Genomic DNA, 17917 nt, shown 5'->3' on the forward strand with positions numbered 1-17917 from the left:
GAGAGAGTTTCTTCCATCAGAATATGATTGTTCATTGTTTAATGACAGTAAAAACTGCTGATATTGTAATTACTACTTACGAATAGCAAACTTCATTGATATGCAGCTTTGATATGAAAGCGTTTTGGCCAGACAAAAGGGAGGGCAGAGTGGGAGCTGTGCCTGGGGAGCCCAACTGGCCCACAATAAAAATTAATATTGGGAGCAACAATGGTGGAGGGCCATTACAATGTGCAGCACCAATTTTAATTAATTTCCATTTTGGGCCTCCCCTGAGAACCCCAGTGATAGTGACCCATGAGCGTGCTGTGATGTTGATTTGAATTGCAGCCACCTTTACTCCCAGCCAAACATGAAGACCAAAGCGAAGGTCATCGTTGTATTATGAGTTGTCAAAGTCTGTTATCCCTCCAGCGTATTTAGTGTTTGTTTCATTCTAGTAATGCATGGGGCTTCATTCACATCTTGAGCCATTTGACTGAAAAATGAGTGTGTTCAAATTCTACTTCCAATTGGATTTTTATATCAGGGTTTGGGGTACTAAAGCAGTAAGCATCCTGCTGAAGTGAATTGTTTAAGGTTATCTGCTGTAAACTGTAATGCTGTGCATGTTTAAATTAAAATCACATTCAAAAGAAAAGAGATTTAATCATTTTTAATGCCTTCGTAGATAAATTTGTTCCCTTTTACAGAATTTTTAGTTGATTTATAGAAATGATGATTGTAGGTTAAATGAGGAATAATTGCCCATTTTATTTCCACATTATCTTTATATTGTTCTAACAGACTGTTTTGTCTCATAGCTGGTGAATTCTATAGCCAAGACGTATGTTGGAACAAATGCTTATATGGCGGTAAGTAAACGTATGCAAAAATAACATTTAAAACCAACATCTTTATCTTTATGTACTTGGTAATGTATAATTCTTGAGTTAATTCCACAGCTTTAGCCTAACAGATCATAAATTACAAAGTCAATTCAGTCATGATTCGATTGTTAAATCTTTCTAAAAGACACTAGGGTTTATACAGGAGCTACCAACTTATCTGACTTTGTTGACTTAACTGGTTGGCTCAAGTTTTGAAGTTTAATCCAACAGAAAAATTGTACCTTATAACATATTGAGTACTTTGGCATATTCCTTATTTAATTAACCCTCAAGTATACCAAATTGTCAGTCAATAAGATTGGTTGTTTTTTCCCAGGGACACAAACATGCTTTGTCACGAGATAAAAATTAAATTATTGATGGGACCAACTCTTATTTATGGATCTCTGAATGTAAGGGTTTAGCAGGCATTTCTCTTCAGAACTGTACATCTGTATTCTGTTTACTTACTGGGTTCCTGCCTATTCTAAGAGAACTGATTTAGTTCCCCTGAAGTAAATTAACCAAGTATAAAAAGTAGAAGCATAGAACTGTTTCAGAGGTCAATGTGGATTTGGTTTTGACTGTTTCCTTTTTCCTACCTTTTAGGAAAGTTATTTGTGTCCATAAAAATGCTGTTGTTTATTAGTTTCCCCGATCACTTCAATACTGGGAGTGGGGGCGGAAACAAGCAAGAAAGCTTATCTAGTATCATTTTGGGAGCAGAGTTTTGTTTTAATATATTAAGGTTAGATTTCTTTATTGAGGGGCTTAGATTTACTCCAGTAATCCATTTCACTTCTAATAGTCTTTATATGTTGTGAAGTTAAACAGTGTTAGTGTGGATGGAACCCTGGATCTTATTCTGAGAACAGTACAAAGCATTTTTTTTTATTGCGATACCAGACTAGTTTAATTTTTGTCTTGTATGGTTTTTAAAGAAAAATCTTATTTTTTAGGTAATATGAAAATATATCTATGTTCACCTCTGAAGTCATCATATCTGTTTTTATAAAACTTAATCACCCTCCTGGCTCTACCAGGTAAACTGTCATTGGTGAACCACCTTTATAATTAACAAAACCCTGCCAAATGCCACTATTTCAGTCTTTGAAAGAGTATGGAACACTGATTATAAAAAAAGAAGAAAATTATAAATGAAACAATTTCTCAACTGCCCATCATTTCTTAGTAGTTTTAAATTGCTCTCATAATTAAATTGCATTATGTTTGAATGTACAAATCCAGATTACAGTTGTCTTTCCCAGGTGTACATTAAAGAAATTACTTTTTTCCTTTTTGTTTATGGATGAATGTGATATGTCCATCTGTTAATTGAAAATGTGAGGATTAAAATTATGAAACGTTAGCTCCGATTGGCAAAGCTAATACTGCTTTATTTCTTGGGTGAGTGAATTCTAGTCATCAACTTTGTCACGCTGTAAAAGCATAAGTTACCCAGGAAGCAAAGAACGATAGCCTGCCAGTGAGCTTCACTCAGTTCAGCAGGCTCTCTCTGGCCACGTTCTTACCTGACTGGTGTGAGGTCAGAGGCTGAGAGTGGGGGAAGATGGAAATAACACTTACCATTCTGTTACAGGTATTTACCCCTGCCTTCTTTCTGCTCATGAGAGAGAAGAGCTGGGTTTTTTAAAAAATAAAAAAAACACACAATTTATTCTTATTTTAGTTGGTCTGTTTTGTAATTTTGAGTTCTACATGAGAATCTCTGACAGCTGTCAGGCCAAATTCGACTTACCGCCTGTTTTTGTAAAGAAAGTTTTAAAATTACATAGTACTGTACAAACACACACAAACGAGTACACGTGAAATCAGTAAAATCTGAATAAACTCTGTAGGTTGTACCAGCATCAATTTCCTGGTCGTCATATTGTGTTATAGCAATACTACCTTTGGTGGGGAATTGGGTGAAGGAGGCACAAAACCTTTCTGTATGTTTGTGTCTTTTCTTTAACTTCTTAGGAATCAAGTATTTAAAAATAATAAAATAAAATTAAAAAAAGTTTTATTGGAACATGGCCATACCCACTTTGTTTACATATTGTCTGTGGCAGCTTTAGCACTACAGTGGCAGAGTGCAGTAGTCATGACACTTGCAACAGAGACCATATGGCCCACAAAGTGACAAATATTTTAGTATCTGTCTCTACAGAAAAAAATTTGCCAGCCTCTGATCTATGCCAGTGAAAGCCGTGTCTGAAACTGAGTACCTTCAATTAATCAACCAGTATTTACCAAGTACCTTCTGTGCCATTAGCCAGGTACAGTGGAACCACTCTGTAATCCACAAAGGGAAACACGGCGTTGTGTATCGCCACAGTATTAGATGTGGCAAAATAAAGACTGATGTGGTACCAAACAAACATTTAGCAAAGAAGAAGGCTTACAATGTATGAATTTGATGATGCAAGCAGTATGTGAAAAGGACACTTGTAAGAGAGAGGTAACGGCAGTGAGATGAGCAACAACTCAGAAATAGAAAGTTACATGATAAACATGGGGGTGAGGAGGTGACGTAGAGGACAAATAATAAATTGAGGGGAATATATAATTAGAGGTCATCTTATGTAATGCCCTCATTTTACATCCATTTCCCTCACTTTATATTCATATATACTTCTGTACAGTGACAATAATAACAATAATAGCTAACACTTAATTAGCACTATGTACCAGTTACTGTTATAAACTCTTACATATATTAACTCTTTAAATCCTCACAACAGTCCTGTGAGGTAGGTAACGTTCTCGTTTTACAGGTGAAGAAACCAAGGGATAGAAAAGTTAAGTGACTTACCCAAATTCATCCAGTTAATAAGTGCCAGAGTCAGGATTCAAACCCGAGTAATCAGCCTGCAGAGACTAAACTCTCTACTGCTGTGCCTCTCACTATATTCAAATTAGTTCTGTGTTTCTCCAAATCTAGGTTAGGCACTTCACAGGAGCAAGGTTTATTCTGCTCATTCTGTCTAACCAGCCCTCACACAGTGCTAAATTAATGAATTCATAAAAACTGCATTCCAAATGTGACTTGTTCACTAATTATAAGCAGAGCATTTTTTTCATATTAAGTATCTTTTGTTGTAGGGTATAGAAGACTCCCAAATTACTCAGACACAGCAAATAATCTTTCTTCATTCTATAACCTGAGGTGTAAGATATAAGAAAATGATAAGTTAGGAAAAAGACAGGGAGGATCTTCTAAGATCCTAAGCCATTAAAGAAAAACAAAAACAGTAACTTTCAGGCGCAATAAGCAGTGGAGCATGTAGGAGACTTGGAAAGTCATCTGGTCCAACCTCTTCATTGACTGATGAGGATACTGAGACCTGGAGAGTGAAGTAGCATGTTCAAGGACACATTACATTTTAGAGGCAGATAATTGTGTTCAGTAGACATTTTAATCCAAAGCAAGAAAGATTTTCAATTATATTTCAAAAGTATTTCATCCAGAAGCCTTACAAAAGGGGTCCAGAAGGCTTTGGGGCTTATATTAAATTAAACCATTTCTCAGAAATTCTACTTACTAAAAATGTTACTCTATTTTAAAGCTAGAAGTCCCTAAAACTTTAACCCATTGTTCAGTTATTGTGGTTTGTTTATTATAATTTTTTAAATCAGTTATAAAAGTTTAACATTATTGTTATAAATAACTGAAGTTTTGAAAATAAAAAAGAAAATCTTACCCAAATACTTGTCCCTTGGGATGAGAAAGTCAATCTAAATGACTTTTTTTCCCCCAACATTTTTTTTATACCCAAACTACTCCTATCCTTGGAAATTATCTTTACCTAAATAAAACCTATACATGATCCAACTCCATTGGCCATGCTCATGCCGTGGTGGTAATAGGGGTGGTGATGATGGGAAGGAGCCCAACATTTCCTGAGCAGTTCCCACGTGGCAAGTACTCAGTCAAGCACATCACATGGGCTCATTTAATTTTCACACAACCCCATGAGATATACATGTCATTGTGACTGCCTTCATTTTATATATGAGGAAACCTAAAGTGAAGTAACTTTAGCCCAGGGTCTCAGAGTTGGCAAGTAGTGAGAGTCAAGTTTTAATTAGGATACCAGCTTCTAGTTTCTGACATTAGCAAGTTAGGTAGGTTATTTGGACCAACTCTTGTGCTGAAAATGCTAGTTAAAATATTTTTTAAAAACCATCTCAAATGTACTGAAGAACTACAAAGACAAACTGCCAGGACCATTTTCAGATGAAATCCCACAACAGACGTGAAAGCAGAAAAAAAGAAAAAAAAGAAAAACAGAAGTGAAAGCAGAATGTTGGAGCACGAGTTACTTATTCCTGTGGGCATCTGCCTATTCCACAGCTGGTCCTCTAAGGCAGAGGCCCTCAGAGAAGGTCTTTCCCATGTCATGCCAGAAACCTAAAATGCTCACCCTCAGTGTAAAACCAAACCAGAGCTAAATCTTCCCTTCCTCCCCCAGTCCCAGGGAATGGAACAGAAGGCTTCTTGGAGCTAAGTAGAGAAGCAGGAGAAAAAGAAAAGGGGAAAGTTGTGGCCATAGACTAGCTCTGGCACGAATTTGTACCCTGGATATTTGTGTACATGACCTGAGCTGGGAAAGGAACTTCATGCTGAGAACTTGGTTTAAGGTAGGCACATCCACCTTAGGCCTCAGAACCTCTCCAATATTTTTTTCAACAGCAAACACTAGCAATTAGTCAAAGAAAACCAAGTGCACAAGGAAACAAAGCAACATGAAGCAGGAACAGCAGGCATCAGAAACAGCTGCACACAGATGTCAGATCACAAATTAAAACATAGTAGATTTGAGAAAGTCCCAAACAAAACGGCTAGGTTAAAATTAAAAATCTATTTGGTAGCACATTGGACATAGTGAAAGAGAGAATTAGTGAACTGGAAGATAGATTGAGTGAGAGCAGTCTGACTCCAGAACCCTTGTTTAACCAGTGAGCCCTGCTACCCACATAGGCATCTTGCCAATTAAAAAAAAAAAATCTCCATCATTTGTGATATATATATATTTTTTATTACATACTAACCTAAAGTTTTTGTGCATACTTTCTTAATTTTTTGAGTAGCCTAATGGAACACATTCCTGTATCAGAAGAGATAAAGGATATCTTCCTGCTTTTGACAAGTACACCCTATGGTGTTGTGTTGTAAATAGAGACAGTTTTGGAATAAGTTAACTAAACATGGGTCATGGGTAAATGCCACGTCACACAGGGTAGCTGGAAGGAATGGAGCATGCGTGCCAGCTTGGAGCCATTGCCCTTTAAGATCCTCTTAAACTCTGCTTTTTATATTAGCACCACTCCTTACTGTTATTGTTAAGAACAGCCCAGCATTTTTTTAAGTTACACTTAAACTTCAGCACAAAGGCAGTGCAGATGGTAGTCCTGTTTTTCCTATTTAGCTTTCTACAGCGGTGACAGCTGTCATGTCAGAAAGTAACCAAGCTTTAGCTTTTGAACTGCAAAATCGCAGCTCTTCTGTCATTAGTGTGGTACCTGGTGGTTGGTTTTGTTTCGTTTCAAAGGGGCAAAGACAGAGCAGGCCACCTTGGCTTCAAGTGTGAGAACAGCTTTGAATTTTCCAGCCACGAGTCATCAAGTCCTGGCTCCATAAATCCAAAATGTATTGGGGCTTATCTTGTGCTTCTGTCAGCTTCAGGGGCCTGGGCACGTTGCTGGGTCCCTGTGTACCGTCTCAGTTCTTTAGGATAGACACGAAGAGCTGGCTGCCCAATTTCCCTGAGCATTCGTGCTGAAGCACTCGTTTTGTTAGCTTATTGCAAGATAATTTCTCCAGTGAGAGGTTGTCAGAATCTTGTCCTTAAGGAGTTCTCTTACTTGCCACCTGATACCTGTGACCATTATCACTTTTTTGATTTTTTTCTTTTTTAACTTAATTGTTCTATGCTTTATTTTCAGCTTACAGTTTGCATTTGTTTGGGTAGTTCAGTGGGCAAATGTTATGAACGTATTTAATCTTATTGTTGGCCCTGTCAGAATATTTTGTGTGTGGTAACTCAATAATTCATGCTGGAAACCAGTGTGCAGTAAGCATGTATGACATGCCTTCACTCAGCACACACTGTGTCCAGGCATCGTACGAGGTGTAGATGAATAAGACAGTCCCTTTGCCTCTTAGGAGAAACAGACTAGCAAATGGATGGTTACAATAGTGTGGTAAGTTCGTGTTAAAGCCGTGCACATTTTAATGAAGTACAGAGGCAGGAATTGGTCATTTTCCCTGAGGAGTAGAGGAAGGTTTCACTGAAAAAACCAGGTGGCCCTTGAACAAAGTCTATAAAAGAAACGTTCACTAAGCAGAGAAGAGGGAGATGGTCATTCTCTGCAGAGAACATGGCAGTGTTTAGTGACAGGAGCTGAGTGTGCCAAACAATCACCTAGAGAAAGTAGTTTTTTAAATGAAGATCTCCAGACCCACTGAGATTCGGACTCAGGAGGTTCATTTGTAATACGCATCTCAGGCAGATCCATGATGGCTAGTCGGAAGACTGCATTTTGAGAAATACTGACTAGATTCAGACTAGTGTTTGGCGCTCCTGACTCCTCATTCTGGGGGCAATTTGACATCCTGGAAAGAACCCTGATTTTGCAATCAGACATACCTGGGTCTCAGTCCTGGCTGTGTTCCTAAACAATACCCGCAATGCAAATCCATAGCTCTAGACTTTAGCTTGTCACCTAATCTTACACATCTGTAAAATAAGGGCACTGTACCTCACTCTGCAAGATTATTATGAAGGATGGAATATGCACAGTAGCTAGCCCAGTGTCTGTCACATACTAGGTGGTCATTAAATGATAGCTAATTCTGACCTTATACTATAATGGCTGCCAACTAAATCTTTCTGACTCATTTTTCTTATCTGTTAAATGGGGATGATAATAAGACCCAGCTAATATAGGTATTCATGAGTCTGAAATAAGACATGCATGAAAAGCACTTAAAACAATGCCTGGCACATGGACATTCTTCAGTAAATGCACACAGTGATGTTATTGCTGCTGCTACTGCTGAAGACGATGGCATTACTCTCAGACCCAGCTGGCCAGTTCAGCAGGAATACATCCTAGTACCTATTGAACTAGGAAGAGTTGGACAACAGGTTCATTCATGTAGAACAAGCAACTTGAGAAATGATGGGCTGAGGGATTAGAACATAAAAGTACTAGGGGATTGGAATGACCATGTCTGTTAGCAGCTGGGAGACATGGTCACATGATCCTTGGCCCTTGGGAATAATTATTCTTGGTAGGAAAGCGGTTTTACAAATTAAAGAAATAAATAAAGGAAGAAAGACAGTTCAATCTGCTACCTCAGGGCAGGGCTTTAGGTAATTTTATGGACTGTGGTCCTGGGAGAAAGCAGTAAGGACACTAAGGTAGCCTGGTGGGAGTGGGAAGGAGGTTACAGAGTTCTGGGTCCCTGCTAACCAGCTCCCCAAAATGTAGAACTGCCAGCTCACCTGAGAGCATCTGGCCCACATCGTCCACAGGGGCATCTCCTGCTGCTGGGTGGTAGATGCTCACATCCTCCATCTGGTTACTCGTAAGGACTTACATGGGAGCTCCTGGAAGATGATTAGACGGTGGCTTCCAGGACTCCCAGGATGGTACAATGAACATAATGCTGTTCTGGGGGCTAACAGGTTTGGGTTATGATCCCACCCCTGACCTGACTAGCTCTGTACCATTGAACAACCATCCAACTCTGGGAGTCCTCGTACTCATTTGTTCCTATGTTCATTTAAAAGACCTCTATGAAGTACCCTACTGAATGCCAAATCGTGGGGGGGACAGACCAGGCAGCACCCACTTCAGTATGAAATCATTCTGTTGAAGTAGAGAGTATGCACGTACTAGCTTTCCAGACCACGTATTTGCTGCACATCTTGCATAGAGAACCAACAGTCCCAAACAGACCTTTCAAACTGTTCCTTGGTTCATGTAAACAGAAACTTTGATAAGTGGAATAACGTGTTGAACGGTACGTGAATCTGGGCAAAGGAAATAGGGATGTTCTTTGTACGTGTCTGAATCTGTCAACTTTCCTAAAGTTTGAAATTATTTCCAAATACAAAGATAAAGAATCAAAAATGAGAAACTCCCTAGTGATCCAGACCCATCTCTCAAAATGCAAATATAGGTAACATAATGTTGTATAATTTATCACTTCCACAGCTAAGATCACTAGATTTCGAAGGATAGGACCTGGGTTCAAGTCTCAGGACTTTGCCTAAATTATTTCACTAATCTAAGTCTTTTTGTTCTTCGTTAAAGATAATAAAGTTTTTCTCACAGGGACTTTGTGAACATTCAGTGAGATTATATATATATACATATATATATACATATATATATTAGCTGTATAATTTTTATTGTTTATACAATACACACACATAAATATAAAAAATTGCTTCCTTCTTCATAATGTGCTACATAAATGTTGCTGGCTCCCTGCCTTAGCTGAGCTCCTGTTAGTGTATTTCCTGGAGTAGCTTACATCAGCTCACAAGACCCCTTCTGTTTCCTTACAGCCTGAAAGAATTTCAGGGGAGCAGTATGGAATTCATTCTGATGTCTGGAGCTTAGGAATCTCTTTCATGGAGGTATGTTGTTTTTTGTAAATAGATGCTTCTATGTATATCTGTAGTAATATGTTCTATCAGGAAGAATGAAGATTTTGGGGGGTAAACTAAGCTAAACCTGCAGTGTGTTATGTGTATGTGTACACAGAGTTTAACTCTAAAGTCATTATTTTGATACCCATGCATGGCTTGGGAACTGACTATTCTAAAGTGCTATTTCTCACAGATCACCTGTATAAAACTTAATCTTTAGTGCTTCTTAAAAATACAGGTTCCCAGACTCCATCCAAGACCACTTAATGTCCATATCTCTAAGAATCCACATTATTACTGTGTTCCCTGGGTGATCTTCATACACACAAATCTGGAGAACCTGTGTTCTAAAAGAGAGATTTCGGAAAAATTCTGTGTGATGGTAGCCTGGTTGGAATGCATATAACTTCCAAAGCTGATTACTTTAAAGAGCACAGCCCTACTCATTTGGATGTATAAGTTCTATATGTTTAGAAAGAAAAATGCCACCTTGTTCCAATAGAGTCATATCACATGTTGGAGGATGGGTTGTGATGTGATCTGGGGGAGGATAAGCGGCATGTATTTAACACAATTTTAGCGTCTTTACTCTTCACAGCTATATTTACAATGGACTTTATCTTAGTGCGCTACCTGTAGCCCCAATAGAACTCTGCGCTAAGGTCTACACAGTCGCACTTGACCTTTAAGGAAACATATGTAATTTCTATTAGGAGGACATCTGGGTCGATGTGAATTACAATATTACAGAGTCTGGATACCCATCAGTGCTTCAAGCATTGTTTCTCACATACAATGATTCAGATAAAGGAGGACTTTTCAAAAAGTAGAAAGGACTCCTTAAATAAGATCACGATTTTATCACTTTTTTTTTTTTTTGGTTAGATACATTTTCTGTGATTTTCGTAATGCATGAATGCAGTTGAATTTGTAAGGAAATATCATCAGACTCAATTCACCTATACTATGGAAAGAAAGCGAAAATAAAGTATTCAATATTCGTTAAACCATATTCCGCTTCTTCATAAAAGGGAATCGAAGAGGGAATACGCTGTGTGTGCATTAGCTGGGAGGTTGCCAGAATGGTGGAGAGATGCTCAAAACTGAGTCTCAACAAAATCCTGAAGGGATTGTTCAGTTCGCCTGTTTCAGGGGAAACTAGTGCTTTTGATTTGTAGGGCTCAGGCCTTGCTGTTATATAATTTCCCTTAGCGTGTTTTAAATCCTTGTCATTGAATGTATTTAATAAATGGCCATATCAATTGTAGAATATTTGAGAACTTATATGATGTAGAGATAAGAATCCTAGCCTGGGAATGAAACACCTCGATGGCCGTCCCAGCTTTGTTACTGGTTTTCTGGGTGGCCCTGTGTGACCACCGTGCCTCACTTTGGCCTCAGCAGCTTCATCTGTGAAATAATGATCTCTACGCCCCTTGTCAGGCTACCATTCAGTGACTCTAAAACAGTCTACTGCCGTCTGTTCTTAACACTTCTCTTTGACTTAAGACGGTGGTGTACCCTAGCATGGCGTAATATGCAGAGGCGTAGCAGTACTGTGAAAGAGCATAACTAAGAGATTTAAGATTTAGAGCGTGTATGAATATTCACCATGCTTCCTCCCACATTTATTTTCTCATTCATGTATTGACATCCCACTATGCCTGTAAGGATAGACAGTGAGGGTCAGGGAGTGAAAAGATAACCCCATCTTGACTCTCATGGAGTTGCATTTGGTGAGGAATGGGGGTTGAGGAGAAAGACAGGATAACTAAATATGTAACTTGTCGGGTGGTGATAAAGTCCTTTGTTTTATACCAAATTCATCTGGGGTCCAAGGTGACAAAAAATATGTGATAGGGAAGGGCAGTAGGAGGTTTTGAGTCCATAGAGGAGAAATTGTGAGCCATTCAACAGTAAGACAACTCCAAGGTTCTTTTAGCGGCAAAGGTGATGAGAAGATGGCCTGAAAGTTGGGGGAGTTAGTCCAAAGAAGCACTTGAAGGCAAAGATTCTTTGTTTTTGCCATAATACACTTGAAGCACATGTGATAAGTACTGTTTAAAATCAGTATAGATAGACAGAAATGTGAATTTCAATAGCATTTTCTGAGTAACAGATTATGTTCTGAAACATAGTCAACATCTTCTAAGAATTGCTTCTCTTCTGTTTATCCTCACTTTCAAAAACAAGATTCCCTTCCTAGGTCTGCACTCTGAAGAGTCAAAACTTCCATTCATTCAACAGTTATTATTTTAGCACTGGTCATGTGCTAGGCCTTGCAGAGTGGGTTGTACAAAGCTGACAAAAGCCAGCCTCTCATACAAAAGACAGGCACCTAAGGCCTGAAACAGAATGACAAAGTCTTCAGTAAAATGTGTAGAAAGGACTGCGTCACAGAGGGTGGGTGGATGGGGCCATCCTCAGAGGAGTTGACAGTTGAGTTATGTTGGTCTTGAAGGGAGTTTGCCACCGTGAGAAAGAAGGAAAAGACTGAGGAGCCCCTGCCCATCCCTCAGCACGCTAAGGGAGATCTCTGTAAACCCTTCAGAGAGATCCCTTATCAAAATATGTAAGGTCTCAGCGAGGCCATTACTCCACCTATTTGTGTGGATACCTTCCTCCAAGTGTTTTGAGTCAATCAATTTATTCCCCTGGGGCTCTAAGGGTTAAAAAAAACAAATGGGATAAAAATATAGGAAACTGAGCAAAGGAATTTCTGAAATTATATGAGAATCAATTACAGACAAAATGGGAACTAGAGTTTTCTACCTCCATCTAAGACCCTGGCCAAAACTCCATAAATTTGATCCATCTCTGAGGTTTGGTGACGCAGGAATCAGAAGGTTGCCTTCATTGTTTTACACTCCTAAAGTAACGATGAGGTCACCCCTGCTCGCCTGCTTCATACTTGCCCCTTCCCTTGTTAATGTGCTGTCAGTATCCCCATGGGGAGTCATAACAAGGCCTCTTGCCACATGCTTTCATAAAAGATGATGCTACGTGCCACTGAAAATGTGCCATTTAGAAGTCACAGACAGGTATATTTGTGCCTTGAGCAAAGAATCTTTAATATCAGACTATCCTTTATCTGGGGACAGAACTGCCCCCATCTCCTCGGTTCAGCATCCCTCTTTTTGTGGGATAAAGTGGGGTCTCTTCCAGTATCTTGTCAGCTATATGTAATATTTGGAGTCAGCAGAAGTAATGTAAAGATGGAAATTACCCTTGAGGATGGAAAAAATGAGATTATTCAGCTTGATTAGAACATGGTAGTTTTACTAGATGGGAAGAATTGGCCCCTTTCTGGTTTTTTTTTGTTTATGCTTTTCAACTGAGATCTTTAAATGTGTTGTAGTTCTCCTTGTGTGGATTAGTTATGGAATGAAATAAAGGTCATTGCCATTGTGGGGTTTGTGTAGGCAGGCTCACTTTGTAATGGGGAAAGACTCATGTGGAATTGCACTTCTTCCTTAAAACTTAATGACAGGAATTAATGGAAAACTTCATGACAGAAATGCAAAAAAAAAAAGAAAAAAGAGGATGAAGCAAAGAAAAAAGAAGCAAGACCCACTAACAAGGGTACAAAACTCCTGAACTAGGATAAACCGGGAGAATTAATCCTGCCCCCAGAATATTTGTTTGACTCTTCTAGAAAGCTCACAATGATTCAGTTAACTGGCCTATTCACCCTATTCAAATAGGTGGCTATTCAAGAGACTTCAGAGCTAATCTTCAAAATGAATATGAGTTTGGTACATACCGTGTTTCCCCGAAAATAAGACCTAACCGGAAAAGAAGCCTAGCATGATTTTTCAGGATGACGTCCCCTGAACATAAGCCCTAACGCATCTTTTGGAACAAAACTTAATATAAGACGCAGTCTTATTTCGGGGAAACACAGCAGGAAGGGCTTTGTTTTACCAAATTTGATGATTTTATTTAATCCTTAAAGGTGAGTACGTAAAACATTTTAGGGCACACTTTCTTAGTTTCACAGGCAACTCAGTGTTTATCTTTTCTCCCACATAATGACTTCAGGAGAGAGTCCCACTGTTGTTTTTCCCTAATTAGTTACTCCATTTATATTTTTGTGTCATTTGAGTCACAACATAAATCTGTAGGTGGGAGGTAAATAGTCATGTTTGCAAAAGCTCCGTTTTAGTTGGCCCTTCTTGGGTCAAAAAGTAAATCAACATACTCCTCCTCTAGCCTTGCATTTATGGTACCCCTATGATGCATATACATTTAAAAAGGCACCTGGCCAGTCCCCATTGTTCTTATGCTCACTGAGTATGCTCCGTAAGTTTATGTTCTGGTTTGTGATTCTATCTGGTAGGTTATTATAAACCTTAATAAGGTTACTGGTGAACAATCTTCTGACAGGCTTTTCTGCAGGAGTCAGACTGAAAGCGGCATCTTTCGCACGTGCATTTTGCTCTTTTCACTTGGGTCCTTGCTTTTTCTGCCTTTGTTTGCCTCCTCTCTCTGCCAGTCTCTTGAGTCTAAGGCGTAGACCAATCTGGCTCGATGTGCTTGGTTAATTGGAGTGTCATCTAGTCCTCTGAGACCCCTCTTCAGCATGATCACTGTTTTATTGAAGTGGTTTGAATAATGTGTTAAATGATGAAAGCAAGGTCCATGGCTTAGCAAAGTGTCTCTAGGCAGGTGAAGAACATAGAGAGCCACACACGGTCGTGGTCATCAAAGGAACACCATCTTCTGAAGATTTTTATGGGTTCTGTTGTTTTGACAAAGAGAGTTTTTCTTGAGTTTTAGAATTACCTTTACCAAGTTAAAATTTAATGACAGGAAATTTTATGACAGTTAAAAATTAATTCATGGAATAAATACTATGCTTTTCACTCTACATGGAATATCATTTTTCTTCATCTCCCCACGATTTAAACACCCTTCCTTCATGATTCTGACTCTGATCTCTCCAACTGGAAAGTAATGTCTTCCTCTGACCTTCATCTGCATCTTAGTTGTGGCATGTGGGTTTTCCACTTTGTATTATGTCATAGTTCCTTATGATAGGATTCAAATTGATTCTCTTAAAATCTCCTGTACTCTCTAGCACAATTCTGCTGCTCTAGTGAGTATTCAAGAAATCTTTTTGGCTCCATTTTTTCATACTTTTGTAATGGTTTTAAAGCAGTTTCTGAAAATAAAGATCAGAGTTTAAAGTTTGATTGGAGCCTTGAACATAATGCGCATAAATATTTTCTGAATAGATCACAAATATTTTGCATGTAAAGAAGGGCTTTCTGTTTGCCAAAGTATCAGACCTAGATTCAAATGTCCCCTCTGCTAGTATATACTGTAGATTGGGTAAGCCCTTTAATCTCTCTGGGCCTGTTTCCTCATCTTTAGATGCAAGCTCTACCTCAGAGCTTCTGATCAAAGGTCACAATGAGAAAATTAAGACTTTATCTCTTCTCTTTAAAAGGTACTACCTTTTGAAATGTTTACATTTGGTTCAAAAAGCCTAGTAATTTGGTGAAAGCATGGAATCCATGCTTTAGCTTCCACTCTCGCCTCAAACTCCACTAAAAAATAACCATAAAGGGATTTTTTTTAAGGCATAATATCATAAAGACAAAGCAAAAGGGAAAGGAGACAAGAGCAGCCAGATTTTGGATGTGGGAAATCAGTTGGACTATAGTAAACAACTTAGAGCTGAGAATGCTAAAATCCTAAGCCAGCAGTAAAGAAAATAAGAAACACCCCGATTTATTATAGAACACCCAGAACCCTAAGGCATTGATGGTACCAGATATCTGGACCCAGGAAGGAAGGACCAAAGAGAAGAGAACTGTTTTAAAGACTGTTTGAAAAGCAGTTAAGCTTTTTGACCCACAGATTTTCCCTAATTCAGCATGGCAGACAGTTGCCTCCCCCCAACCCTAACGCAAGACTGGGGAGAGGGTTATTTTGGAGAGAATAAAATAAGTGATGCCTGGCACTGAACAAGACTGCCTCCCATTACTGAGTACAGACACATTGAGTAAAAGTTTAGATTTTAACTGTTGAGCCCTTCCAGCCTTCCTACCACCACTTCCTAGGACACTGGCAGCCAACATTACTTTTCAGGCAAGAGGGAGGTTGGGAAAGACTTGATCTAGGGAAATCTGACCAAGAAATCTTAAAAATCCAAGCATTGGGAGTTCCCCAAAGGAGACAGCCCAGCCAGATCATGTTACCTCAGTCTGTCGGCTCCACCAATGAGCGCAATGTTTCCAGTTTGATTTTTACATAGTGTCTTACTCTTAGCAAGTTATTTGAGGAAGGCCTTTAAGATGAGGACAGAGACCTAAAAAAACAACAACACATCACTTGGAGGGCCTTAGGGAGACAAATTCAAATGAATTACTGTAGTATTCTCAGAGAGGTAAGAGAAAATACTATATCCAGGAAACAAGAACAGGTTGCTGTAACAAAGGAATCTTGAGAGCTCAACAACAGATAGAGAAATGAAAATTAGGGACCCACGTGAGGAATCCTAACATATGAAAAACAAGTTTCAGGAAGAACGAACAAAGAAAACAAAGGGGAGAAAAATCACCAAAGAAAATGTTTTTATTTTAATTTTATAATGTGAGAGAAATGTTGTTTGAGATTGCCCTCCTCTTAGTATTCCTACAGCAAAAACAAAAAACAAAACCTAACTTTTAAATGATCTCTTATCAATGCTTTGGCCCAGAGAAAGTGAGGTGTTTTGGGGTTTTGGGGGGAGGGTGTAGTAAGTTTTTTGATTTTCTGTAGATATCTATAATAGAATTTTTCTGACGGAAAATTTAGCATAAAAAGTATAAATAGTTGGACGCGACTACCTTGTCTTATGGAAATGTTAAAAGCTCTGAACACATCTCATTTTTTGTTTTGCCTTTACATGTATTGTTTGATAGATGCCAGATAAGAGTCATTAGATACCAAGAAAATGAAGTGTGATCTTTCACATTTACAAGCAAACCCATAAAGCGATGTGAAATAAAAATAAAAGTAATAAGAAAGTGCATGAATCACCCAGCCCAGTACCCTCAACAGAAGCTCTGGAGAAGTTGGATGAAGAGTATGTAAATCTTTCTATGATGTTTTCCAGATTCAAGGGCTGTCATCCTAATTCTTCAACTGTTAAAATGCTCAGACTTGAGATTAAGCCAGTCTATTGGCACCACCACTTATAATCAGTGTGATCTTGGCCAAGTCATTGTGCCACTCCCACTGTCAGTTTCTTACCTGTAAAGTGAAGATAACATTGGAATTCATTCATTTCTCAGATATTTATTGAGCACCTGTTATGTACCAAACGCTTTTAAGTGTTGGGAATATACTGGTAAATAAAATATGCATGTTCCCTTTTCTTGCTGAACCTACCATGTAATGAGGGAGGCAAATGATAAACTACAATAGTAAGCACATATATTTTTTAAAACGGACACTTTTAATATTCTCGGCTCTTTTATAAACTTAATTTAACATTAACAACCCCATAAGGTTACTTTGAGAAGTAAGCTTCTCTTTGAAGTAACATCCTCATCTATATATTGGGTGTTTACCAGGTGACAAGAATTATGGAGCATTATCTAGACTTGGTTTCTGCCTCTAAATATAGAGAAGAACCCATTCCCCCTCTCTTCACACACACGCGGACACAGCTGTCTAGTGGTCTGCAGCTGCGGCTTTGTTTGCCTTTCTAGGCCTTGGTGATTATGAACACGGGCTAAGAGGTGACGGATGGCTCTAGACGCTCCATGAACAGCTGCTGTCAGCATCTCTAGACCATAAAAACTTGGCATTTGGTGTGATCCACTTAAATACTGATAGTTGCTCCTCTTTTTATAATTATTGTCAAGAACAGGAGTGGAAGTTGAATCTTATACTATGTCTAGTCTGCTGCTCCATCTAGTGAAACTTTGATCAGAAGTTTCTGCTGAAAACCATCAGAAGACAAAAGGATCAAAGCTGAAAGGGTCCAAACACCAAGGAAATTTCTGTGGAAGTTTGTATAGGAAAGTAGGCAGGAGTGTGATTCTAGAGTCCTGTCCATGGGCCTCCTTCCCTTCATTGAATGTTGAGGGAAAGAGCGTATAAGTTTCTGTCACTCATTTCTGTGCTCTGACTCCCCTTTCTATAATTCTAACTTGATCTTTTCCGTTGTGATTGTGTGTGTGTGTGTGTGTGTGTGTGTGTGTGTGTCTGTCTGTCTAAAATTTTTTGTAACTTACTGCACCAAGGAGCTATTAAAGTGACCTTTGGCATATGATGGATTGACTAGTTCAGCCCTTTGCAAGGTTTGTGAAGGGATCCAGCTGTCTCAGATTACCATGCCTAAATGTGCATTTTCCAAGGTTGTCAGTGATCGTAGTGAAT

The 17917-nt window shown here is 38.8% G+C and overlaps 1 protein-coding gene across 4 annotated transcripts in view; it reads left to right on the plus strand.

Moving 5' to 3' along the window:
• The window catches only part of MAP2K5 (mitogen-activated protein kinase kinase 5), a 236612-nt gene that overhangs the window by 130600 nt on the left and 88095 nt on the right, over nucleotides 1–17917 (plus strand). For all 4 annotated transcript variants that reach the window (XM_081048101.1, XM_081048100.1, XM_081048102.1 and 1 more), the window contains 2 exons: nucleotides 804–854; nucleotides 9458–9529. In XM_081048101.1, coding sequence (XP_080904227.1) covers nucleotides 804–854; nucleotides 9458–9529 — 123 coding nt within the window. The remainder of the gene's footprint in view (nucleotides 1–803; nucleotides 855–9457; nucleotides 9530–17917) is intronic.

This window comes from Rhinolophus hipposideros, assembly GCF_964194185.1.
Source record: "Rhinolophus hipposideros genome assembly, chromosome: 5".
Taxonomy (NCBI): Eukaryota; Metazoa; Chordata; class Mammalia; order Chiroptera; family Rhinolophidae; genus Rhinolophus; species Rhinolophus hipposideros.